The 26903-nt window shown below is 46.6% G+C and overlaps 1 protein-coding gene and 1 pseudogene across 1 annotated transcript; one reads left to right on the top strand and one right to left on the bottom strand.

Annotated features, from left to right (window-relative positions):
- Positions 1 to 1767: 1767 nt before the first annotated feature.
- On the bottom strand, positions 1768 to 2581 carry LOC136536676 (uncharacterized). The gene is made up of 3 exons (XM_066528888.1): positions 2145 to 2581; positions 1890 to 2068; positions 1768 to 1774 (listed from the first exon to the last, which is right to left on the bottom strand). Exons 1-3 carry the CDS (start codon positions 2541 to 2543, stop codon positions 1768 to 1770), a joined length of 585 nt encoding a protein of 194 aa, XP_066384985.1. The 5' UTR covers positions 2544 to 2581.
- A 9260-nt stretch (positions 2582 to 11841) lies between these two features.
- The window catches only part of LOC136539063 (protein trichome birefringence-like 19), a 28987-nt pseudogene continuing 13925 nt past the window's right edge, over positions 11842 to 26903 (top strand).

Below are 26903 nucleotides of genomic sequence, written 5' to 3'. Positions count from 1 at the left end.
ATGGCACACGCTGTGGATCCTTTCAACAACCTCCTTGATCTCTGAAGAATTAGGGGCAAGTGGTACCGTAATGTCCACCCTTTTAAGGGTTACCGTGTTGCATTTAGACAGCAACAATTTCATAAATTCCTCCTGTTCATCTGAACCTGTAAAGAATTTGATTCCAATCTCTTCACGTGAATCAAATGCGATGCCATCCAGCCTGTAATTCTCTGGCAGAAGACAAAGACAGCCTAACACAGAACAAGATGTCTTCTAAAAATAAGTAAAAAAAATGTTAGCAGACATGACATGTCTCGAAGAAGCAATGTTAGGTCTCCTAGGAAAAACAGAAGAAAAACATAGGATCAGGAATCCTATAGGAATTTCCATTGTTCATGCATTTGGTTCATAGGAATGGAGTATAGGAATAATGCAGGAATTTTTCCTTTGCCGGCTGTTTTGGAGGAAAACTACAGGAAATCTAACATCCACTCAAAGCTCTTGGTAGAAATCCTACGTTTCTCCTGTGTCCTGTCTAAATGATCACTCCATCAAAATTCCTATGTTTTTCAATCCTCTATTTTGCAACTACATTCCTGTGATGTTCCTATGATTTTCCTATTCCTACGATTTTGCTTTCATTACAGGAAAACGCCTCTTTGCCGACTGCTTGCCCCGGTCGGCAAAGGCATAAACCCAGTCGGCAAAGGCTTTGCCGACCGCAAAGCCACGTGGCAGTCGGCAAAGAGCAGTCGGCAAAGTCTGGGTCGGCAAAGGCGGATTTGCCGACTGCCACGTGGCACACAGTCGGCAAATCCTTTGCCAACTGCCACGCCAGCAGTCGGCATAGCCACGTGGCGCCGTCAGCCCTGACGGCAGGCTTTGCCGACTGCTGGTTCCTCGGCAGTCGGCAAAGAATTTTTTTTTCAAAAATTGTTTGCCGACTGGCCGCCAGCTCGGCAGTCGGCAAAGAAAGAAAATATTTTTTTTTTGAAATGTTCTTTGCCGACTGCTTTCGGAGTTGCAGTCGGCAAAGATTTGACCTCTTTGCCGACTGCCTCCCATTGCAGTCGGCAAAGACTCTGTCCTGGGGTTTTTTTGCCCAGCTTTGCCGACTGTAAACAGTCGGCAAAGCTGGAATTTTTTTTTGCTTTTGTTTTCTGTTTTCTCGCATCAAAACCCTGCAAAATCACAAATTATAATCCAATTTCACCAGAAGCACCGGTAGCACCATTTATATCACAATTTCATCACATTTGTCGCCAACATCACCACATATATCACAATAACGCACAACATCACATATATCTCACATATATGTCACAATAACAACCACACAAGTGCATTACAACCATCACATGAAGTCCAACACGTCGAACACCACAAGTCGACGTCCATCACACGAAGTTCAACATAACAAGTCTAGGTCCATAACGAAGAAAAGAAATACATGACAACAACTTCGACGATACGGTGGATACATGATAACAGAATCGACAAGTACCTAGCTCGTCGCGCCATCCCCGGTCTCGTCGTCCGCTCCGCCCCCAGAGCCCCCAGGGTTTGCCCACGGAAACCCCCTTGGACCAAACTGAGGCGCCTGCGCGTACTGCCACCCTCCGCGCACCGGCGGCCACGAGTACGTCGGAGGAGGGCCACGCGGAGGTGGATACGGTGGATAGGGTGTAGGTGGTGGATACGACATCATCTGATGGCCGGGACCTCCAGGAGACGGGTTCGAACCCGCCGACTGTACCTGCACAAGTTAAACGCCAAGTGATGTCATTAGTATCTGCAGCATGGACGCACAAGTTAAAGCAAGAGTCAATATACTCATCGGGGTCCCTCTAGGAGCGACAGGAGCAGGCACAGGAAAAAACTCTAGAGGAGGAGGCGGTGGAGCGAACATTGGAAGAGGAGGCGGTGTAGACGCCCCGGGCGTCTGCATGGACTGGAAGAAGCTGGCCATGTTCTGCATCTGAGTGTTGTAGTGCTGCTGCAGGCTTTGCTGGTAAGCCATCTGTTGCGCCATCATCTGTGCGTGCAACGTGGCGATCCTCTCCTCCATCTTGGCCTCCATCTGGGCCTGCAATATTACATCCGCAGTGTTGATTGTATGTACAGGTGCGAAACGAGTGAACGACGAACGAAACGGCACTTACCTGTGACGCTGACTGCCGCCGGGGCGCTACGGGGATGTCGCTAGAGCTCGTGGGCGTGGATCGAACCTGGGTCAGCGTAGGAACCTGGGACGGGTCGAGGGCGCTGTGGGCCATGTAGTAGCAGCCATGCTGCTTCCCTGGTCCCAACCTCTGCAGGAGGTCTGTGTCCAGGGGCTCGGCGGTGGGGTCGAACGTCTCCCCGTAGCGCTGGCGAGCCGCGACGGTGTACTCGGTGGCCTTCTCGTAGGCGGTGGGGTTGGTGTACGCATCGGGCCCGTCCTCCGGGTTGTAGACGTTGTTCGGATCCGTCGCCTTGCCCTTGTGAGAGAGGAGGTACGCGGTGTACTCGTTGATTTCCTGCCCACCGTGCGTCTGCGTCTGCATTGAAAACACAAACATGGTTACAAGTATTGACAATTGAGCGCAAGGATTAAGACATGAACGGACGCATACCCATCTTGTCGCGAACTGGGGGAGGGGCTGATTCCCTTGGTGGTGTGACACCAACACGGTCAAAATTTCACGCGAGGCCCCGCACACGGCCTCAACATGCTCCAAACATCATGAATATCATTTTCTGAATGGCCGGATTCCATTATTTCATGTACCTGCAGTTCAAATCTGGAGCTGCCGGAAAAAATCAAAGAAACAGAAAAAATCTACGGAATATAGCAAAATAAATCAAAATGATCCCAAACTTGGAATATATCATGTACTTACTGTATCAAGACAACACAAAAAACTGGGATCGAAAATCAAAAAAAATAAAAATTCTTTGCCGACTGCCAGGGAGGATGGCAGTTGGCAAAGCCTGCGCCTTTGCCGACTGCTGACGGAGTGGCAGTCGGCAAAGGTGACGGTGTGGATGGCGTCAACCATGGCCTGCCTTTGCCGACTGCAATTCTTTGCCAACTGCCTGGCAGTCGGCAAAGCCAGGCAGTCGGCAAATCCTGCTTTGCCGACTGCAGAAAATTCCAGTTGGCAAAGGGACCTCTTTGCCGAGTATCGAAAAAAAACAGTTGGCAAAGAAAATTGCAGTCGGCAAAGAGCCAGTTTCCTGTAGTGTTTCCTGTGTTCCAAAGGAGGGCCTTCATGTTTGCCCTTTGGGAGGAGAGCACCCGGCCTAGTTCTCATCATGAATGTATGTGATGTAGCATGTCTAAATATTTCAGGTTTACAAGCCTATGCAACACCGAACAACAATATGACGTTTGGATCCCCTAGCAATCTTCTATCATATACATCACTCATGTCATACTTCATACTTCATCACTCGTGTCTTTTTCCTTTGAAAACAAACTGGGTTTTATTCGATAAATTAATTAGGGGAGGTGCTAAATTTTGATTACCTGCCAAATGGTTTGTCCATAGCACACTATAGGCAGAAACCAAGAAAACACTAATGCAGTAATGTTGTACTTCTAAAACAATCATAATTCCGCCCTCGTCTGCTGCCAACATTGTTTCATCAACAGCAACAGTCTTACCTCTTGTTTGTCTCTTCTATGTACTGCTAATGCTGTACTACTTGATATTGCCCTAAATAATACTGTAATCCTTACGGGAGGGGAGACTTTCATCGGCAGACAAGAACAAGATGCGGCGAGCCCTTGGATTCAGCCCTCTCTGCAGAACACAACTAACCCTTTTGTTTGCTCCCTCTCTTGTTTATAATTTGCTCTTTCTTCTGCCGTTTTGGTTTTGGCGGTTAGGATCTTTTGCGGAAAAAGAACACAGCAGACAGAGGAGAGCAGACATCTTTCTTCTCTGGGAAAGGTCAAATCCGACCATACATCAGCCACAGCCAGAGCCTTCCCTCTTTCTTTCTGGGCTGTCAGGACACTTTTTCCCTGCTGGCTGGCTGCCCCTGGGGCCGCCGGCCGGCGGCATTCCCGTATGGCCTCTGCATTGCTGCTGGATGTGGCCTCCGAAAGGCGCTTTTCTTGTCCCACGCCCACCAGGCCACACTAGTGATGAAGTATAAGTATGAATTATAGACCATGTATGTCTATCTATAGCATCAGTAATGAAGTATGACACGAGTGATGAGGAGAATTTCAGACTGATCATTTTACAATAATTCACATATGACCTCTCTCTCTCTCTCTCTGTACATTCATAGTAACAGAACAGTGCCTGTGTAGATACAATAATTCAGAATGCAGAGGCTGCCATCCGGATGCAGTACCGGTCCAAATCCAATCATTTTTTTTGAACGCAAAAATCCAATCATGCTATTTATTCAGGAAAGTAGGCATGATAGTCACATCCAAGCATCTCTTCTTTACTATCATCTTTCTTTTTCTGATATATTGTTGCGATGACAAGCATACTAATCAAGCAGTAAGTTGAGAGTTCCTGGATTTCCACTGCACTATTCCTGATGTGCTGCTGGCCAACTGCATAATCAAGTGACCACTGATGACCTGTCACCTGTGTGCTTCATTCCACCTTTCAGAAAGAGGCCTCCATCCTAACTGATGCTCTTGCTGTACCTTATGTCATCAATAAGTGGGATTTGCAAGAGCAAAATGGCAGAAAAGAAAGAGCAGTCATCTCTGTACTTGCATCAAGGTGGCAGCTTCTAGATGCTGAAACGTCCCAGTCTTCTCTATTCTTTTTCATGCCAGTTCATCGCATGAACATATATCTAGACTGTGATTTCTCACTTTGTTATACTACTGAGGTACAGCTCATTCGAAGCAAAAAAGGAACTGGTGGTGATAGAGCAAATTTACTATTGTTAGGTCTAATCGGTTGATCATGTTTTCCTATTATAGCTATATTTTTTTTTCGCGAACGTGTCCTTGTGACATGTGTTTCATTAAGTAGAAGTAGAGTTTTAACGGTTACAACCATTCCGGGTAATCCTGGGATTACCAAGCAGGGAAGTGACCCGAACTAAAGATCAGACTAAGGTAACAGGTCACCCTTTTCTATCCTAACCATTGAGAATTAATCAACTAAATGGATAACCCACATTTAGAAGCATATTTATATTTTGCAGTCACCTGTTATTCTTACACATCATTTGTCATTTGTTATTTTGCAGTCACATTTACATTTTGCAGCCACCTGTTATTCTTACATTTGTCATTTGTTAGTATTATTCTTCTTATATTGTAGAAATAATCCTTGCATTTATATTATTCTTCTTACATTGTCATTTGTCAGTATTATGATGATCCTCAAGTTTTAGTAAAAATTAAAAATACACTATTGTGGCCGGTGGCTACTAATCTTCTCTGTACTTGCTGTCTTCTCTGTACTCCTCTTCTACTACTACTCTCCTTTACTCCACTCTACTCATCTCCTCTCCTAAGCAGTTGTTACTTTTTTTTGCTACTTCTACTACTTCCCTACTACTACTGTCTACTACTTCTGATTGTCCGATCTGCTTATTAGGTTCGGAAGATATTAAGCATATGATGTTCTTACATTGTCATGTTGCTTTTTCTGGGAAGCAGCACTTGCTTTTTTTTGCCAAATCTCTCCTCTCCTCTATTTGTTGCTACCTTTCCTATCCTCTATGTTTTGGAAGCAGCACCTGCTTTTTTTTTTGCCAAATCTCCCCTCTCCTCTCCTCCCCTTTGTTTTGCTGATGATGAAATTGTCCAAGTCCATACATTATATGGAATATGAGCTGATGATCAAGAACTTGTGAGGACCTTGGCATCATTAGCAGCCGCCCCTACATTACCTTCTCCTCTCTTCTCTGTTATGATGCCTTGATGCTCCAAGTTCATGATCAAATGATGATTGACATGTTTCTGAGGCCTCTACTACTGCTACTACTCATTTTTTGATATATTGTTGTTTTATAGGACTACTTTGGTTTATAGACCTTTTTTATTTCTTATACCTTCTCGCGTACCTAAAGCACACTTTCTTGCATATATTAGAACAAAGTGCGAAATAATGTCGCGGACACCAGACAGTGCAGTCCGATGCCCCGAGCCTAATGAGCAGCCAACCCTTGAGGAGCAAGCACTAGAGGACCAGCTTACTCAGGAACAGTTCGATAACGAGGTAGAAAAGGATCTAGAAATGATGCTTACTCAGGAGCAGTTTGACGAGGAGGAAGGCCCCGAAGGAGAGACTGCTGAAGGCGAAGAAGAAGAGGATGATGATGACTCAGAAGAGGGATATGAATGTCGCGAGGATCCTTTTCCATGTGAAGCCAGAAGGAGGCCAACGGCGGAAGATTTGGACAAGGATTTTGACCCGAACGAGGAGGTAGGGAAAAAGCCTTAGCTTATAAATTTTCCTAAATCTTTGGCTGTGTTACCTCTGCTAACACTTTGACCTATCGTATATATAGGTCCCTCCTGAAACTCAGAAAATACGACGTCGACGTCCGTGACATCTCGCTAGACAAGACGGAGTAGAGGAAAGGAGAGCAGAGGCAATAGCCACAGAGACAGATTACGATGTCTTTGCTCCACAAACTCAAGACACAACCATGACTACCAAGCCTAAGAGGAAACGAGGGGATAGAAAAGGAAATCTATATCCAGATAAGGCATGCTATATGATAATGGAGGTCGGGCCAGCAGGGGAGATCCTTGAGCCAAAGGAATTAAGAGGAAAATTCCATAATGCGGTCAGAGCCCTAGTAAGAGATAAATTAAACCCAGCAATCCCTAACTAGAAAGAGGTAGCAGAGAACACAAAAAATGCACTATGGGATAGGCAGCTGAAGGTCAATTTAGATTTTCGGAGGGTAAGCACGAATTGGTAAAAAAATGCTATCAGGATGATGGGAGCGTCATTCCGACATTGGAGGTCGGAGCTCAACACGAAGTATATCCAAAAGGGGTTAACTCACTTCAACGAGTTCGGCAAAATAACTCCTAGTCAATGGGAGGAGCTCGTGGCTCAGATGACTTTATCGGAGGCATTGGAGCTCAGTGCCCATAACACCGAGCTGGCGCAGAGGAACAAACACCACCATCATCTAGGCCCCGGTGGCTACTATGCTAAGGAAGAGCAGTTTAGGAAGATGGACGAAGAGGCCGCAACTGCTAGGAATATCGATGTGACGAATTTGAAGATACACTCAAGGAACTGGATATATGCGAGGAGTACAGAATCATCCGGCAGTAATCTTAAGTTTGATAAGTCAGAGACCCAAGAGGCGGTATCAAGGATACTGAAATATGTTGAAGACAAGGAGAAGGGCTCATTCAATCCGTCTAGAGAGACGGACGGGCTTAGCCTTGGCTTGGGAAACAAGGAACACACAGGTCGCACCAGGGGGCTAGGGAAAAGGATGACCTGGAAGCAAGGATTCGAAGAGGACAGGCACATGTACAAGAAACATGGCCGAGACTGGGAGACTAGTCTTGAGCTCCAAGTGAAGGCTCTAGTTGCGAAGGCGCTGGAGGAGCAAGGACTATCTACGGAGCCACGAATATTAGTGACACCGTCGGGAGAACTGGCATTAGTTGGTAGCCCTCCGAAAGTCCCTAGCAGCCAAGGTTCCACTGCAGCCACAACCCCAGTTGATCGCATACGGGAACCAACTAGTTGCACCTTGGTGTTTCTCAGCGGCCGGCAGAACATTGTGATTGAGGTGGCAACGGGCGTGGCTTACACCACAATAATAAGATACCGCCGGACTACACTAGGGTCGAGGTGCATACAGTGAAGCCCGAGTTCATGCAGTGGAGGATAGACTACGCAACTCTCGAGGGGCTAGTGTTACTCGGAGACATTATGGGACAGTTTATCCTCTGGCACAAACAAGACATTATATTGACTGCTTCTTCGCCGCCTCCCCCTCTCCCAAATTTGGAGTGAGTTGTTGAGGTCGGGGAGATATTTTCACCATTTTGTGACCTCCACATTCCTGAGATGTCACATTCTTCCCCGCCTCCTAGCGAGCATGTGCCTAATGAGATGCCACAACCTTCTCTAGCTCGTACCGAGCTAGTGCATGATGAGATGCCACAGTCTTCTCAACAAGCACAACCGATACATGAACAATGAGTGCCTCCTGAAGAAGGTGATGCACAAGAAGATGAGGATGTGCCTAAATGGGAACTTCAAAAGAAGATTCCAATCAACATAAGGCCAGTTTATGTTCCGATCAAAGACATCTCGTCGGTATCCAAGTGGTATTCCCATGACCAGTTCAAGCCTGAGAACCAAGTTAAAATAGTCCCATCACGGGGTTCTGAGGAGGCCGTCACTAGCAAACTCCACCAAATTGCAAAGTAGTATCCAAATGTTGATGCCATCAAATGGTCAAAGGATTGCCCAAAAACATATGAAAGAGGCAAGCCCTTCCTACCAAACCGGGACATCCAGCGCCTACCACTTGGAATGAGAAGGTTCCATGATTGGTACTTGCGTGTTCTCCAAATGAGCATAGATATCATACAAGCATGCTTCCCCACCGGCATATTTGGAAGCCCAGCCGGAAAAATTGTCTTTGACTTCAATGACATCCACACATGCTTTCACCTGGGAGAAATGGAGATGAATCTAATTCGCACTTGGTGCTTGTAAGTCCTTGTCCTCCTGATATGATATGAATGTAATCTTTGAATTTTGTTGTAACTAACCCACGCCGTGATTTGTAGAATGCAAGTGCACATTGTCAAACAAATGCCAAGTGTGAAAGCCGGGTAGTAGACCCTTAAGCTATAGCCCAAACAAATTTTAATTACCCTAAACGGTGGACACTGGATGCCAAAGAGCTAGCTGCTGCAAAGACTCTTCGGGAGAAAGAGCGCATCCGTACGGCGAAACTAAGGGAAGAGTCCCTTAAGGTTGCGGCATACATTGCCCTGACTTTCAAAAATCTCCAACAACACTCTACTATATGGCTACCATACAACTTCAAGTAAGTTCAACTCTATACTTAAAGCTTTGTTCGATATATTTTATTCGATGCAAAAGAGCTTATCTAGTTCTATGATTAAATCCATGCAACAACCACTGGATTTGTATAGCCGTTGATATCGGGAGGAGCATGGCATGGGTCTTTGATTCATTAGATAAGGACACGGTGACATACAAAGACTTCATATCGATTCTCAAGACGCATACATATCGACAATCCTCATTAGCTTATATGTTTGTATACATACTTGTAACGTTCACTTTTGGATACTAACAAGTTTTATTTGCTAAAATAATTTGAACATGGCATTTAGGTTCTATGTCACTAATCATCATGGAAGGCATGATCCAGCAAGAAAGGAAAAGCTGGCTATAAAAACACTATGTGCGCTAAGTGTAACATACTTCTTCAGTACTCCGTTACATGGCTGTCAAAAGCATTGCTTAATATTTTCATATGCAAAACACACAGTGCCCCAAGCAGAGGCGGGGGAGTGTACATTGTGGATATTATATATGTTCTATGATGAGTAACACCGGTGCCTACAGGAGACACCCCTTAAGGGTAAGTTTGAACCTCTTCACCCGTAGTATAAAAACTTCGTACATGGTATGAAATACTAAACCGAAACTTGTTCTCTTATAGCGGAGAGAAGAGAAAGGAATGAAAAGAGAGCCATACAAGGATGATCAACTCTTAGAGCTCGTCGGCGACGTTTGCAACTTCATATTGGACCAGATTGTACACGTCAGAGGCACCTACCATGACCGAGAGTCTGAGTTAGGTACAAATCCTCAGTACCAACATCTTCGTGAGACTGAAAAGCTAGCTCTAGGACGTTGATAACAATGTGTATGAAATTTGTATATTTAATGATGGATTGTATATATTCTTGTGAATTGGACTTATAATTGTAGTTTATAGAATACTCTTGTGCTTGTAGTCGCGGTCGCGGGGCGTTCGGCAACACGAACGCTGGTCGCGGGGCGTTCGGCATCGTGAACGCGGTTCGGAACGTTGGTCGCGGGGCGTTCAGCAACGCGAACGCGGTTCGGAACGTTGGTCGTGGGACGTTCGGCAACACGATTTTGAATTGTAAATTTAATTTTTTTTGGCGGGAAAACGTACTGTAGGGGTGGTTCTAGATTGAACCGCCCCTACAAATACCTGTTTGTAGGGACGGCTTGTATTACCAGCCGCCCCTACAAATCGATTTGTAGGGACGGCCTGGGAACCGCCACTACAAATGCATGATTTGTAGAGACCCTTGCGTAGGGGCGGCTGGGCAAACTGCCCTTACAAAGGGTTACCAGCCGCCCCTAGAAATGCTTTTTATAGTAGTGAATATACACTATATCTAAATATATAGTAAAAGTAATGTAGCTAAAAATTAAGCCAAAACATATAATTTAGAACCGAAGGAATAGTTGATATTTGACGCGAGCCAATCATCCTCTCTGCCTTGGATGGATGAGGATATGTTGTAACCTACCGAACACAGCTGAAGATGACTCATGGATGCAGGTGATAACAGCACCGGTCCGGTGTTTGGCCCAATCGTTCTCCCTTCTCACGAATGCCCAATTAAACTAGAAAGTAACGTGGCCAAATTGCACTGCTACAATTAGCTAGCGTGCTTAGTGTGCAGCCCACTTCTGCGCTGCACATACGTACAAATAAACTTTATATATAACATAGTTAATTAACATTTTTAACGAGCCAATGCAATCTTTGTTGTAACCTACCGAACACAGCTGACGAGATGATCGACTCATGCAGTGATAGCATACACCCTCCGTCCCAAAATATCTGTCGTTTTCGCTTCCCGAGAAATAATTTTAACAAAATATATATTAAAAAATATTAATATTTATGATACATAATTAGTATCATCGGAAAGATATTTGAATCTAGTTTTTTTAATAAATTTATTTGGAGATACAAATGTTGTTAGTATTTTCTATAAATCGAGTCAAACTTATGGCACGAAAACCGAAAACGACAAATAAATCGAGATAGAGGGAGTACATCACAAGAGCACCGGTGCGGTGTTTGGCCCAGTCGGCTGTTCTCCCTTGTCATACATGCCTGCCCAATTAAACTAGCTAGGAGCGGAGGAACGTGGCCAAAATGCATTGCGGGCGAATGTCTTGTGTGCTATTAAAAATAATTGTAATGTCTTGTGTGTCTTTAAAAAAGTGGTCTTCAGCGTTACTGCTCTAATTTTTTTTGTCCTCCATGCCACTGCCGTTAGTTTAGGCTCTAACGCCGTCAAAATGTAGGTGTGAAAAGTAAAAAATACCCTTAAGTTTAAATATGTCATTAAATTTTTTAAGCATCTGAACGACTTTAAATGAAAAAACTCAAAACTAGAAAGTCGTAGATCTTGTCGAGATCTATAATTTTCATATAAAAATTATCTTTATTTAATTCCGTAAAAAATATGATTTGATATGATTAATATATCTTAGAAAAATCATATCTTTTTTGCGAAATTAAATGAAAATAATTTTTATATGAAAATTATAGATCTCGACGAGATCTACAACTTTCTAGTTTTGAGTTTTTTCATTTAAGTCGTTAAATGCTTAAAAAATTAATGACGTATTTACACTTAAGGATATTTTCGACTTTTCACACCTGCAATTTGACGGTGTTAGAGCCCAAACTAACGGCAGTGGTACGTAGGGCATAAAAAAGTTGGTGCAGTGGCGCTGAAGACCACTGAACTTTTTCAGAGGCACACAGAGCATTGCGATCTTTTTTAATGGCACACAAGGAATTCGCCCTACATATAAACATGCGCACCCGAGGACGAAGACTTAGCCAATTTTGTAGTGTGTAGCCATGAGGTCTCTTCTCCACACCACCAATGGCAATAATCCCCATCCCCCTGCTGCTGGCAGCAGGAAGCACTGCAGCAGCAGATGCTTCGTGGTGTCCCTTCTCCTGGTCCTGGCAGCTCTCATAGCTTCGGACGTGTATCTCAGCTTCCCAAACCGACGGAACATTCTTCCGTTATTCCCCTAGACGCTGCTGTCTCGCTGACCCAGCAAACAGCGAGGAGGTGGCGGTGAGGGCGGCGGTTGTGACATTTTCAGGGGCGAGTGGGTACTGGACCCGGACGCGCCCTACTACACCAACGACACCTGCAAGGTGATCCACGAGCACTACGACTGCATGAGGTATGGCAAGCCGGACCTAGGCTTCGTCAACTGGTGGTGGCGCCCTGACGGCTGCGACTTGCCCCGCTTCAATCCATGGCGCTTCCTCCACATGATGAGGGGCAAGTCCCTTGCCTTCGTGGGCGACTCCCTCAGCAGGAACCAAAAGGACTCGCTCATCTGCCTCTTGTCCAGGGTCGCGGAGCCTACGACAACGACCTGGCTTAGCAGCAAGCACACCGTGTACTACTACGGCGACTACAACTTCACCGTGTCCCACTTCTAGGCGTCGTATCTCGTCTGGCACTATCACACCCAATTTTAAGGATAAAATTGAATGCACTAAACTTATGTGTGCCCAGGAATCAGTCACACACACAAGTTGACAAATTATAAAAAGTATCATCACAGCGTATCTTACATCACGATTAATTACAACACATAGTCTTACACAACACAGCGGAAGATAAAATAATAACTCTCTCGTGGAACTCCATCACAGGGAAGGTCAACTGGTTGACCACAAGCCTAATAATCCTCAGGAAACACCTCATACCCCTTGTCATCTGCTACCAATCCGGGATTTTTATACAAATAAAGAAAATATACAAGCGTAAGTACTTCCCGTACTTAACAAGATAACATGGGGTTATGTAGCTCAAAAAGGATGACACTTGTTTACTGCAGTTAGCACTTTTAGTAAGTCAAGATTTTATTATCAAGTATTATCAAGTTATGCTTAAGCTCCCATTTAAACCAACATAAGTAGATATCAGAGTCATTTGCATCATATTATCATCGTATACCGTCATAAATGAACCCCAATGGGTAACCAATTATTCTATGAGTTTTTCGGGCCGCTCGTGACCGTGAGCACGGCTGTTATAACAGTTTGTAACCCTCTGCAGAGGTGGTGCACATTCACCGCGAGTTAATTACTCCCATATGCTCGGGTTAATTACTCCCATGTCACTGCCAAGGTGAGCGGGCAGGGTACACTATAAAGCCATTTCATAGGTTTCCCTAATAGGTTAGGGCCGCTAGGTTTCCTCGGCAGGCAAATGTAGGAACCCCCCTTTCCTATGGCACATATCCATCACGGCTATACACATAAGAACAGAGGCAGCCCTATACCCAACGTGGCAAGCCCCTTTTGCGCCATAAAGGTAACATCTAACAAGCTAGAAAAGATCCTATTACTGAGCTAAAGTTAGAGCCATATGACTCTTACGGTTGCACTGTCAGTCCCAGCTTTTGCCGACAGATAAGTCCTTATGGAGGGCCGGGAGCAACATGATCAAAAGCCATTTGCACCTTTGCCCTATGGATCAGTTGTTATAAAGCATGTTTTACTTTTAGTTCCATAGAACCATTAACCATTGTATAGATCATGTTCAGTTAGAGCGCTAGCAATCTACCCATATGCAATTAACCCAAAGGAGTCAAGGGAACATGTCATCAAATAACTAGGATGTCCTTATGATTATCAAATTTAGATACATGCACATGAGTGAATGATTAAAGTGAATAGGACATCAAGGTAGGCCCATGCTATACTTGCCTTGGTTCACAAACTCATGCTGGTCCTACTGGTCGTCGAAGAACTCTTGATCTCCAACGTTCTCCTCATCGTTTGAACATGACCAACACGGCAACACACAACATCCCAGGAACATTCATGCAAAGCAAACAATCCTATAGTTAGAACAGTACAACAATAGTATAGAAAACAAGATAAAATGTTTATGAAAAGAATCTATGTCTCGTTACGATCATGTCAACACGAAGTTCACGAAAATCGGAGCTAAAACGTGAAAGTTATGAATTAAATGGGGTTTCCTATAGCACTTTATTTAATTAAACCTAACTATGAAATTGAAAAGTTGCAAACTTGATTAACAGTGGTACTAACACGTAGATTATGAAATTACGAAGCTAACGCAATTTGAACGGGTCAATTCGGAGCTAAAACGAAGTTTTTATGAGCAAAACAAATCAAGTGGCATTTCTGTAAATACTAAAAACATATTCTGGACTAAACAATACACTTTATGTTTTCAAAAGGAGAAAGCGTACTCGGGAATTGTGCTATGGACTACGGGTTCAATAAAACGAAACCTGGGGGTCTCTTTAGAAAAATAACCCGCGAAGGGGTATCGGACGTTCTGGGCCGTTGGATCTTGGATGTGTGGCTCAGAATAGATGGGAGGGAGAGGGAATGGGGCGCCGGCCGAGAACAGTAGCTCCAGCAGAGGCGCTGCCATGGACAACGGTAAGAAGGTCACCAACGTGTGCGGACTGGGGTCTACGGGCCATGGTTCGAAGAACCGAGAGCACCGGGGAGTAGCGGGGGTTCTCACGAACTCGTCTAGGCCGAGAAGGCGGCCGGAGAGGAGGGCCGAGACGGCGGTCGCCATGGCCGGCGAGGCAGAGGTTGTTGGCGCACCCAAAAACGGTCATACAAGGCATGAAAATTGAAAATAACAACATGGGGAGGTAGAGGGAAGAAAGGGGGTTCTCACCACGGGAAAACAGGCGAAGACGGCGGCTTGGGGACGGCTGACCGCGCGGAGGGCGGATGGCAGATCCCGGTGCACGCTGCGGCGGTTGCTGTGGCTTCCTTGGCGCCTGGCGAACGCGAAGAAGAGAGCGGGGAGGCAGCAGGGGTGCGCGCGGGGTCACAGCTCACTTTAAATGTGGCCGGGGAGTGGGGTGATGCGCCCACGACGCTAGGAGCGGGCGACGGTTGCGGCTTGGACCCACGCGGTGGTTGCGGGAGGAGGGACATGGCGCTGACGCGTGGGCCCGGTTCGTCAGCGGCTGCGGAGAGCGAAGGGCTCGCGGCAACGGCCACCTAGCCGAGCTGGGCCAGCCCAGGAAGGGAAGAGGGGAGGGCGAGCGGGCCGCGGGAATGAAAAAGGCTAATTGGGCCGGAAGTGAGGAAGTGATGGAGAGAAAAGAAGAAATCCTTTTTTTTCCAAATAATTTTTTCAAATGATTTTCAATTTGAATTTGAATTCAATTCAAACTTTAGTCAAAGCTAATCATTACAAAAACAAATGTGCAGCAGCATGAATGCATCAACATGTTTCTATCCTTATATTTACTTTTAATTTCATAAAAATATTATTTCCTAAATTTGAAAATGCACATATAATTGCTTAATTAAATCAAATTTTTCTTATTTCAAAAGACTGAATTTTTTGGGTGTTACAATTCTACCCCCCTTAAGATGAATCTCGTCCTCGAGATTCGGATGATTGCTTACTCAAACAATTGTGGGTAAGACTTTCGCAAATCCTCTTCTCTTTCCCATGTAGCCTCATCCTCTGTATACCGATTCCACTGCACCTTGCACATCTTTATAGTTCGGCTTCTTGTAACTCTTTCTGTAGTTTCCAAGATCTTTATCGGATACTCTTCATATGTAAGATCATCCTTAACAGTAAGCTCTTCCAAAGGAATCTGCTCTTCTGGTACTCTCAAACACTTTTTCAATTGAGAAACATGGAATACATCATGCACACCTGACAAACTCTCAGGCAGTTCCAATTGATAGGCCACTTCTCCACGTCTCTCTATAATTCGAAAAGGTCCAATATACCTTGGTGCTAGCTTGCCCTTCATATTGAATCTTCTCACACTTCTCATTGGTGACACCTTCAGGTACACATAATCACCAACTTCGAAAGTCAGCTCTCTTCTGCGAGTATTAGCGTAACTCTTCTGTCGGGACTGAGCCACTCTCAAGTTGTCTCTAATCATTCTCACTTGTTCTTCAGCATCTCTAAGGACATCGGGTCCAAACACTTATGTTTCACCAGTCTGGTTCCAGAACAAAGGCGTTCTACATTTATGTTCATACAACGCCTCAAAAGGTGTCATCTTGAGACTCTTCTGGTAACTGTTGTTGTACAAGAACTCAGCATATGGTAAACTCTTGTCCCAGCTAGTACCATACTATAGTGCACCAGCTCTCAACATATCTTCCAAAATCTGGTTGATCTTTTTAGTCTGTCCATCAGTTTGTGGGTGGTAAGCAGAACTGAAATTCAACTTTGTCCCCAAAGATCTATGTACTTTCTGCCAGAATTATGATGTAAACTGAGTGCCTCTATCCGACACAATTTTCTTGGGAACACCATATAAACACACTATTCTTTCCATGTACAACTCTGCTAGCCTTGCACCCGTATAGGTAGTCTTGACTGGCAAAAAGTGAGCAACCTTGGTGAGTCGATCCACTATTACCCATATTGAATCATAACCTCTTTAAGTGCGAGACAAACCTACGATAAAATACATACCAACTTCTTCCCATTTCCATTCAGGAATCTTTATTGGTTGTAACAACCCTGCAGGTCTTTGATGCTCAGTTTTCACTCTTTGACAAGTGTCACACAAAGCCACATCTCTCTTCAAACCATACCACCAATACTTCTCCTTGAGATCCAGTACTTCAGAGATGTATAGAATAAGCAGATTCATGTGCCTCTTGCAGAATTGCATCACGGATAGCCTTCACTTTAGGTACACATATTCTTTTCCCGAACCAAAGAGTAGCATTCTCATCCATCCTGAATCCTAGTGCCTTTCCAAGCACTATATTCTCCGCTATCTCTTTTAGTTTTTCATCCTCCAATTGACCTTTGCGTATCTCTTGCTCCAATATAGGCTCTATCACCAATTCCATTGCATTAGTGACAAAACTCAAGTTGAGATGCTCCATTTCCGCACACAACTCTGCCGACATAAATGTTATCCCAAGTCCATTAGCATAACTCTTCTTGCTAAGTGCATCAGCTACAACATTTGCTTTTTTTGGATGATAATGCACTTCCAAATCATAGTCTTTGATCAATTCTAACCAACGACGTTATCTCAGATTCAGATCTGATTGGGTAAAGATATACTTTAAACTCTTGTGATCTGTATAGATATCACTCTTATGCCCAATTAGATAACGTCTCCAGATTTTCAAAGCATGAACCACAGCTGCCAGTTCCAAGTCATGAGTAGGGTAGTTCAACTCATGCTTCCTCAATTGTCTAGATACATATGCCACCACTCTTCCTTCTTGCATAAGAACACATCCAAGGCCCAAACGGGATGCATCACAATATATAGAGAAGTTCTTGCTTAAGTCGGGCAAAATCAATACTGGTGCTGTAGTCAATATCTTCTTTAGCTCATCAAAGTTTGCCTAGCATTTATCCGACCATACATATTTAGCATTCTTTTCCAACAGAGCTATCATAGGCTTAGCAAGTTTGGAAAAGCCTTCAATGAATCTCCTGTAGTATCCAACCAATCCCAAAAAGCTACGAATCTCACTTACATTGATTGGTGGCTTCCAATTCAACACATCTTGCACTTTGCCTGGATCCACTGCTATTCCACCATTGGAGACAACATGACCCAGAAAAGAGACCTCCTTCAACCAAAACTCACACTTGCTCCGCTTAGCATACAACTTATGTTCTCTAAGCTTTTGCAAGACCACCTTATATGTTCAGCATGTTCTTCTTTAGTCTTGGAGAATATCAGTATGTCATCAATGAATACCACCACAAATTTATCGAGAAACTCCATGAACACCTTATTCATTAGATACATAAAGTATGCAGGTGCATTGGTCAATCCAAAAGACATAACGGTATACTCATATAAGCCATACCGTGTAGTGAATGTTGTCTTGGGTATGTTCGAGTTTTGAATCTTAAGCTGATGGTATCCTAAGCGGAGATCAATCTTGGAGAATACATAGGCTCCTCTCAACTGATCAAACAGGTCATCAATTCTAGGCAAAGGGTATTTATTCTTGATAGTAACCTCATTAAGTGAACGGTAATCCACACACATCCATTGACTTCCATCCTTCTTATCCACAAAGATCATAGGTGCACCCTATGGGCAAGAACTGGGGAGTATGAAACCTTTTTCTTGCAACTCTTTTAGTTGTTTCTTAAGTTCCTCTAATTCATTAACCCCCATTCTATATGGACGTTTAGCTATTGGTGCAGTTCCAGGTAATAATTCAATAATGAATTCAATGTCTCGGTCAGGTGGCATACCTGGCAAGTCATTGGGGAAGACATCCGAGAACTCCTCCACAACATGATATTGTTTATGGGCATCACCATCCAGCTGGTTCACTGTGGCTGTAGGCTAAGCTTGCACTTCCACTTCTACATAGATTCTATCTCCATTGAGTGATGTCACAACCACAGATTTCTCCTGACACTACACTGCTCGGTGTTGTTTCATCCAATCCATTCCCAGAATAAGATCAATTCCTGCTGTTCTCAACACAATTAGTTTCACTTTGAAGTCTACCACCCTTAAGGAAATGCTAGTTGAGGGACCAATAAGAAGCGGGCATACTACCTCCCGATGATTTTATTAGTATAGGGTTTTTCATGGCACACAAAGGTATGCTATGCATTCTAACAAAAGCTTGGGAAATAAATGAATGCAAAGCACCGGAATCAAAAAGTACTGTAGCAGAGATAGAGTTGACACTAAACATACCCAACATGACCTCAGGCGTCTCCTGAGCTGCATCAGATGACACATAGTTCACTTTAGCAGTGTGAGGTGGTCGAGCGTTGAACTTCTGATTGCCATTCTGGTTCTGAGGGGCTTGCTGGTTCTGCTTCTTTGGACACTGATGAGCATAGTGACCTACTTCTCCACAGCGCTAACATGCATTGGGGTTATTGGGTGCACCACTCTTCGCAGGAGCATTGTTGGATGATCCCTGGTGTGTTGCCGGATTGCCAATCTATTGCGGGGGACGCTGATTACCATACTGTTGCTGGTACTGAGGGCGTTGCTGGAACTAGTTACGCTGAGGATACTGACCATGGTTTCCCTGGTTAGATGGTCCTTGATTCCTCTACTGGGGATAGGCACGTGGGCGGGTGTTGCTTCCAGAAGCTTGCCCTTGAAGCCTACTCTTCTTGGCTTCCATCTCTTTGCGCTTATCGTCAATCACAATAGTGCGGTTCACCAAGGACTAAAAGTTAGGGTAGGTGTTGGACATCAGCTAGAGCTGTAGGCCATCATAAAGTCCCTTGAGGAAACGGTGTTGCTTCTCTTTATCCTCAGCTACATCATTTGGAGCATAGCATGACAGTTGAGCAAACTTGTCACGATACTCCACCACAGTCATGGATCCTTGCTTGAGGGACCTGAATTCCTCCTGCTTCAATTCCACGAGTCCATCAGGGATATGATAAGACGGGAAATTGTCCTTGAATTCCTGCCAGGTGATAGCAGGAGCGTTGTTGGGGCATCCATACTGGAAAGAATCCCACCAATCCTGAACTGCTCCCTAGAGTTGACCAGAAGCATACAACACCTTCTCAAGATCATTGCATTGTGTTATGTTAAGTTGTTTTTCCATAGTACACAACCAATCATCTGCCTCCAAAGGGTCTGAGGCATGGGTGAACACCGAAGGGCGACCCTTCATAAACTCTCCACGCTTATCTCTGACCTGAACAGGCGGCGGTCCTCTTGCAGGTTCATTATCCAAGTGCTGCATCATAGCTTGCATCAATTGCGCTTGCATTCCCATCAATTGTTCCATAGTCACTGGTGGCGGCGGTGGTGGATTTATGAGAGCATCATGTCCACAACCACGGCCTCTGCCTCTTCCTCCTCTTGCGGCCATCTGTTTTTCAACAAATGCGCAAAATTTTAGAGATTTCCCATTTATAGAGAGCTTGTAAACATAAGGAACAATGCTGAAATTTTTCTGGACAAGATTCAAATACAGCAGGTCAGTAAATCTATTATAACTCAAGTTTCAGAGATCCAACAGAGGTGTACCAAGAACAGTTGGAAAGTTTAGGAGATCAGCTACAACTTTTATTTAGATCACTTTTACAGATTCTGACATACACATGGTCATAAATAGAGCTAACCCGAATCTGTTCTGGGTTCTAGTCTACGTAGAAACCCCAACTTGTGACAGCTAGATCTCACAAACCTGAATAGCTATTGATGTGATTCCAGAGACATTGGAAAGGTACAGAAGTCTAGATATCTCCACAAAAATTTCAAAATTTTTGGCATCCTAGATTTTGAGATACAAAATAAAGAACACAGGCTGTTCCAGAAATCAGCACAGCAGAGATAAGATAAAGCAAACCCATCTACATTAAGAACATCATCTAAACTTAAAGTTCAAACCTAGGGAAGTTGTGGACATGCCCACAAACCTCCAGCAATCAAACAAACTCCAAATCATCCAAGTTCACAATTAAAAACATCTAATCATTAAAGTTCACAAGACCAAACAAGACTAGACATGACTCACAAACTAACAACGTTGTAATCTTAAACAAGGCACCTAACACCTATGGGGTGGTGTCAATCATGGTGAATGACCGGCGCTTCTTCTTGTAGATCAGTGGCTGCCCAAGTTGAGCACGTAGTTCATCAACTTGCTTTTGGAGATGTCTCTTGGCCCTCTATGATGCACGCAGCTCTCCCTTGACTTCTTCATCTACCCCCTGCATGGCATGGACATGCTGCACTATTGCTTTCAGAGTTGGGTCACTCTCTAGTGGTGCCAGGACCTGCCAGTTACCCTCATGATCATTGCGAGGAAGGTACCTAAAATGATCCTCCTTCATGGCCTCAAAACAACAGCCATGGTAGTAGATGTAGGCATCCTGCGCTGTATCTTCCATGCCATCCAATGCATGGGCCCTTCTAGCAGTGGCACGATGGACAGTCACCACCTCATGTCCATTCTTTATGTCATTCTAAGCAGTGACAACCAGCTCTACCTTCCAAAAGGTTGCCTCCAAAGGATGCTGGTACTCTGCATAATGATAGCTGATGGAGGCATGCAGATCAGGGTAGTAGTCATCCAACACATGTGTAAGGAGGGTGTGGTAGTAGGCCGTCTCTGGGGCTGGCTTGAAGTAGTACTTGCACTTCCAGCCTACCTCCTCATCCACCATAGGGACAGCTGGGGATGGCACAGGTGTAGGTGAAGTAGCTGATGACTCCTCGGGTGTAGCTTCAGCGGGATAGACAGGTGCAATAGATGGAGTAGGAGTAGGTGCAGGTGTTGGGGTAGCCATCTCCTCATCATTGGAGATGATCACAATCTCCTTCTCCGCCTATGGAGCACGGGGGTGAATAAGGCATGGTAGCCTGCAGTGCTGAGGCGGGCGGTCTTCGGGTTATGAGACATCTATAGATTTAAAGTGAGATAGAATTAGAATCAACAATTTTATATAATAGATTAAGGTATGAAAAGCATAAATGTTTTAATAAAATAACAAGAATAAGATAGTAAGCATGAAACCATAGGAGCAAAGATGCTAAAACGACCGTTTCTAACTAGGCTTGCATCCTACAGTCAACACGGCTCTGATACTAATTTGTCACACCCCATTTTAAGGATAAAATTGAATGCACTAAACTCATGTGTGCCTAGGGATCAGTCACACACATAAGTTGACAAATAATAAAAAGTATCATCACAGCGTATCTTACATCATAATTAATAACAACACATAGTCTTACACAACACAGCGGAAGAAAAAATGATAACTCTCTCGTGGAACTCCATCACAGGGAAGGTCAACTGGTTGACCACAAGCCTAATAATCCTCAGGAAACACCTCATACCCGTTGTCATCTGTTACCCATCCAGGATTTTTATCCAAATAAAGAAAGTAAACAAGCGTAAGTACTTCTCGTACTTAACAAGATAACATGGGGTTATGTAGCTCAAAAAGGATGACACTGGTTTACTACAGTTAGCACTTTTAATAAGTCAAGATTTTATTATTAAGTATTATCAAGTTATGCTTAAGCTCCCATTTAAACCCACATAAGCAGATATCAGAGTCATTTGCATCATATTATCATCGTATACCATCATAAATGAACCACAATGGGTAACCAATTATTCTATGAGTTTTCCGGGCCGCTCGTGACCGTGAGCACGGCTGTTATAACAGTTTGTAACCCTCTATAGAGGTGGTGCACATTCACCGTGAGTCGTGATTCCTATATGCCTGGGTTAATTACTCCCATGTCACTACCAAGGTGAGCGGGCAGGGTACACTATGAAGCCATTTCATAGGTTTCCCTAACAGGTTAGGGCCGCTAGGTTTCCTCGCCCGGTAGATGTAGGAACCCCCCTTTCTTATGGCACATATCCATCATGGCTATACACATAGGAACAGAGGCAGCCCTATACCCAACGTGGCAAGCCCCTTTTGCGCCATAAAGGTAACCTCTAACAAGCTAGAAAAGGTCCTATTACTGAGCTAAAGTCAGAGCCATATGACTCTTATGGTTGCACTGTCAGTCCCAGCTTTTGCCGACAGATAAGTCCTTATGGAGGGCCAGGAGCAATATGATCAAAAGTCATTTGCACCTTCGCCCTATGGATCAGTTGTTATAAAGCATGTTTTACTTTTAGTTCCATAGAACCACTAACCATTGTATCGATCTTGTTCAGTTAGAGCGCTAGCAATCTACCTGTCGGGTACCTTAGAACGGGGTACCCCAAGCGAACAGTCAAAAGGGTCGCTAAAGTCCCATAAAGAAAATAATAAAGCTAGAAGGTAAGTCATGGGCCCCTCACCCGCAACGACCGAGCCCACCAGGCCCTCTGCCTCGCCTCGAGCCTCGTGCAGGAGGTCTCAGCACCCTGACACAAATTCCGCCTCATGCGAGGCTTGCCATGGAAAGCCTCGGCAGGGGGTGCATTCTCCGTATCACGCGAGGCCTCTCGCGGCATGCCTCGGTAAGGAATTCGATCTCTATCTCGCACGAGGCCTCATTCTCCGTGTCGCTCGAGCCCGGCTCGTCCATAGCCCGTCGCCCCCCACCTCGATTGACCCTCTAGATAGCGCGTCATGTCTCATTAATGCTTCAACCACACCCGCAATCTCAGCCGGATGATGGCTCAACGCCACAGAATGGCCGACGGGACCCGAGGTCGCATCAGCGCCATACCGGCCAGGACAGGGCACGGCGGGGATTACCGGTCACTGTGTCCTAACGCTGTGTCCACAATCAACGCCATACTGGTTGGGACAGGGTACGCGTGGGGATTACCGGCCACTGTGTCCTAACGCTGTGCCCACGATCAGCCGCCCACTCGAGGCCTCAGCACTGTACACCAAGGTCTCGGCTATCTTGGGGTTCGTGCCTGCCGAGACCCCTCCACTGTGGTGTAGCCTCGGCACCAACCAAGTCTTGGCCTCGCACATAGTCCATCCACAGTGGCTCGCACGTGCACCGTCGCACCCACTCCAAGGTAGTCCCGGGGCTCCCACGACGCACAGGATCGGATGGGACGACCACATCGCCCCAGTGCTCCAAGGACAGACCACTCCGACGACCATGCCGCCACAGGAACAGGCTACAGGGCTCGGACACGCCGCCTCTGTTCACACGACACCATATAGTTAGCTCATGTACCGTCCTTGTCCTCCCTTCAGGCTATAAAAGGAGAGGACTTGGGCTGTTTTAGGGGGGACGAAGGACAAGGACACCTGGTAAGACACACACACACACACATCCCAGCCGCCTGAGAGCAACATCTCAGATGGCCCTCATGACACCTTGCCAAGACCTAGGACTAGCTCCCTCTCTCTCTTCGCTTGTAACCCCCTACTACGAGCACTTCGGTGCAAGGAATACAAGATCGATCTCTCAGACTGGATGTAGGGCATCGATTGCCTAAACCAGTATAAATCTTGTGTCTCTTTGCATCGCCATCCAGAATCGGGAGCACGCAGTTCAAATTCACTGGTTGGTTGAGGACCCCCTGGTCTGAAACACCGATAGTTGGCACGCCAGGTAGGGGCCTCTACGTGTCAGTTTCATCATCCCAATAGGTCCTAGATGGCAGACCCTGTACGACCATTGCGTCTCGGCATGGTGGTTTGGTTTGAGAGCCTAGAGTTCATGTCCCTAGGGCATGAGTACGACATGGTACTCCTCACCCCTCGAGCCCCACCAACCGATGATGAAGTCATGCACCGACAGCCCAGGCGTAGGCGGCGCCCGGGCAGCCGCTCTCGCCGCGCTCGCCAGACACGACGCGAGCAAGACCACCCCGACGCTACGTGAATCCAGGACGGCACGCCGCTCCCTGCTGATATCCTATGACCAGCTATTGGCACGGGGTCCCTGGCTGGGGACCTGTCTGGCCTGAGCTTGGACAAAGGAAAACCGCCGGTGGTACGCAGCGACGCTTAGCCGTCAGGATCCACTCCACCACTCCCTGAGGAGCCGATCCCGACGGAGCAGAGTCGGGCGATGGCACCATCCCCATACCCCTTCGGGTTGAGAAATGCCGCTGCCTCTTATGCCTACACTTACACTGCTGCTCACGAGGATCCCTCAGAGCGCCGCCAGCGCTTCGGCCTTGACCTAAGCACCCACACCACTCCTCGGATGAGGACGAGGCATGGCCCAGAGCGGATTTCTCCGGACTCCATGACCCTGGGGCTTTGCGCCAATTCTTGGCTGCAAGCGACTACTGCTTTGGCTACTCCGACTCCGATGACGAAGGCACTTATGACCCCACTCGCGAGTGTTTTCATGTCGGGCTTGGGATGCTGAGGGTGGGCGAAGAGGACAAGGGGGCAGGTAGCCGTTCCCCGCTTCGCCCAAGTACGGACGCCGCCACGCCCCCACGCAATGTCCTATAGGCCGCACAAAATGAGAATGTCGCTCTTGCACGACCTCAGTGCCCCGACCTAGAACAGCTCCGTGAGCTCCAGGCCAAGGTTGAACAAGACCAACTCCTTCTACAGCAGCTTCGAGACTCTCTCAAACAAGAACAGCGAGGTCGTGGCGAAGGCGGGGGAGCCCGATAGAGGGCCCGCGATGTGCATCACCGCATCCATGACGATGAAGGGAGCGAGCAACCCTTAGTCTTCAATCACGCTAGCCAGAACATCACGGCTGCGGCAATGCTAGTCCACGCAATGCCTGAGCCTTCTACCACGGAAGGGCGGTGGGTCCACGGTGAGCTCTGGGATCTCCTAGAGGACCGCTGTGGTTTAGTAGGCCGAGAGTTCCGCCTCCCGACGGCATGGGGGCACCTCAAACCTGCCCACGGCACCGCCTCGGTAGGATAGGGAAGCCCCAGCTTGTCCCAAGCCTGACCGAGCACCGATAGCCCACAGGGTCCCCATGCTTCTGGACCACCTCGGCAATCGACACAAGGTACAGGGAGACCATGAGGTGGTCAGTAGGCGACGACGCCATGACAATGAGGGGCCCACTCGGGGATACCACCCACACCAAGGCGGTCGCTACGACAGTGGGGAGGACTGTAGTCCTTCCCCTGAACCACCAGGCCCTTGGGTCTTTAGCAGGGCCATCCGTGCTGCACTTTTCCCTGCTCGGTTTCGACAACCAGCCAATCTCGCGAAGTACAGTGGCGAGACCAACCCTAAACTCTGGCTTGCCGATTACCCGCCTAGCCTGCTAGCTAGGTGGCACGGACGATGACCTGCTCATCATCCACAACCTCCCCTTGCTCCTATCGGACTCAGCGCAAGCCTAGCTCGAGCACCTTCCTCCCTCACAAATCCACGACTGGCGTGACTTGGTTAGGATCTTCGTCGGGAACTTCCAAGGCACATACATGCGCCCTGGGAACTCCTGGGATCTTAAGAGCTACCGCCAGAAGCCGGACGAGTCTCTCCGAGACTTCATCCGGCGCTTCTCCAAATAATGCACCGTGTTGCCCAGCGTCGGTGACTCGGAGATCATCCAGGCTTTCCTCTCCGGTACTACCTGCCGAGACCTAGTTCGAGAGTTAGGGCAGAACGTGTCGCGCTTTGCTGCCGCACTCCTCAACATCACCACCAGCTTCACCTTAGGTGAGGAGGCTGTTGGAGCCATCTTCCCCGATAGCAACACCAAGGGGAAGTGGAGGGACGAGGCCCTCGAGGCCTCAGCCTCCCACCTCCCCAAGAGAAAGAAAAAGGGGCACCTGGGGAAGTAGGAGGTCCTAGAGGCTGATCTGGTCGCGGCCGTGGAACGCAAGAACCCCCGAGGCTTCAAAGGCCCTAGGCCTTTTGACGACATGCTCAAGAAACCCTGCCCTTACCACCAGGGCCCGGTCAAGCACGCTCTCGAGGATTGCTCCATGTTGTGGCATTACTATGCCAGGCTCAGGCTCCCCAATGATGACACTAAGTAGAAGGGCGCCAGCGAGCGAAACAAGGACCAGGATGATGGTTTCCCTGAGGTACGCAACGCCTTCATGATCTTCGGTGGGTCCTCGGCGTGCCTTATGGCGCGGTAGCGCAAGAGGGAACACCGAGAGGTCTTCTCGGTCAAGGTGGCCACCCCCCAGTACCTCGACTAGTCTTGAGAGGCAATCACCTTCGATCGAGATGACCACCCTGACCATGTTCTGAATCCCGGGTAGTACCCACTGGTTGTCGACCCGATCATCAGCAACACCTGACTCTCCAAGGTGTTGATGGACGGAGGCAGCGGCCTCAACATCCTCTACATCAATACCCTGGAGCTCTTGGAGATCGACTAGTCGAGGCTCTAGGGCGGCATCGCCCCCTTCCATGGCATCATGCCAGGGAAGCACACGCGACCCATCGGGCACATCGACCTTCCTGTCTGCTTTGGCACCCCCTCCAACTACCGCAAGGAAGTCCTCACCTTCGAGGTAGTCGGGTTCATGGGAGCCTACCACGCCATCCTGAGGTGGCTGTGCTACGC

Source organism: Miscanthus floridulus, chromosome 2 (genome assembly GCF_019320115.1).
Source record: "Miscanthus floridulus cultivar M001 chromosome 2, ASM1932011v1, whole genome shotgun sequence".
NCBI classification, from domain to species: Eukaryota; Viridiplantae; Streptophyta; class Magnoliopsida; order Poales; family Poaceae; genus Miscanthus; species Miscanthus floridulus.
This window is presented reverse-complemented; position numbering and strand designations above follow the sequence as displayed.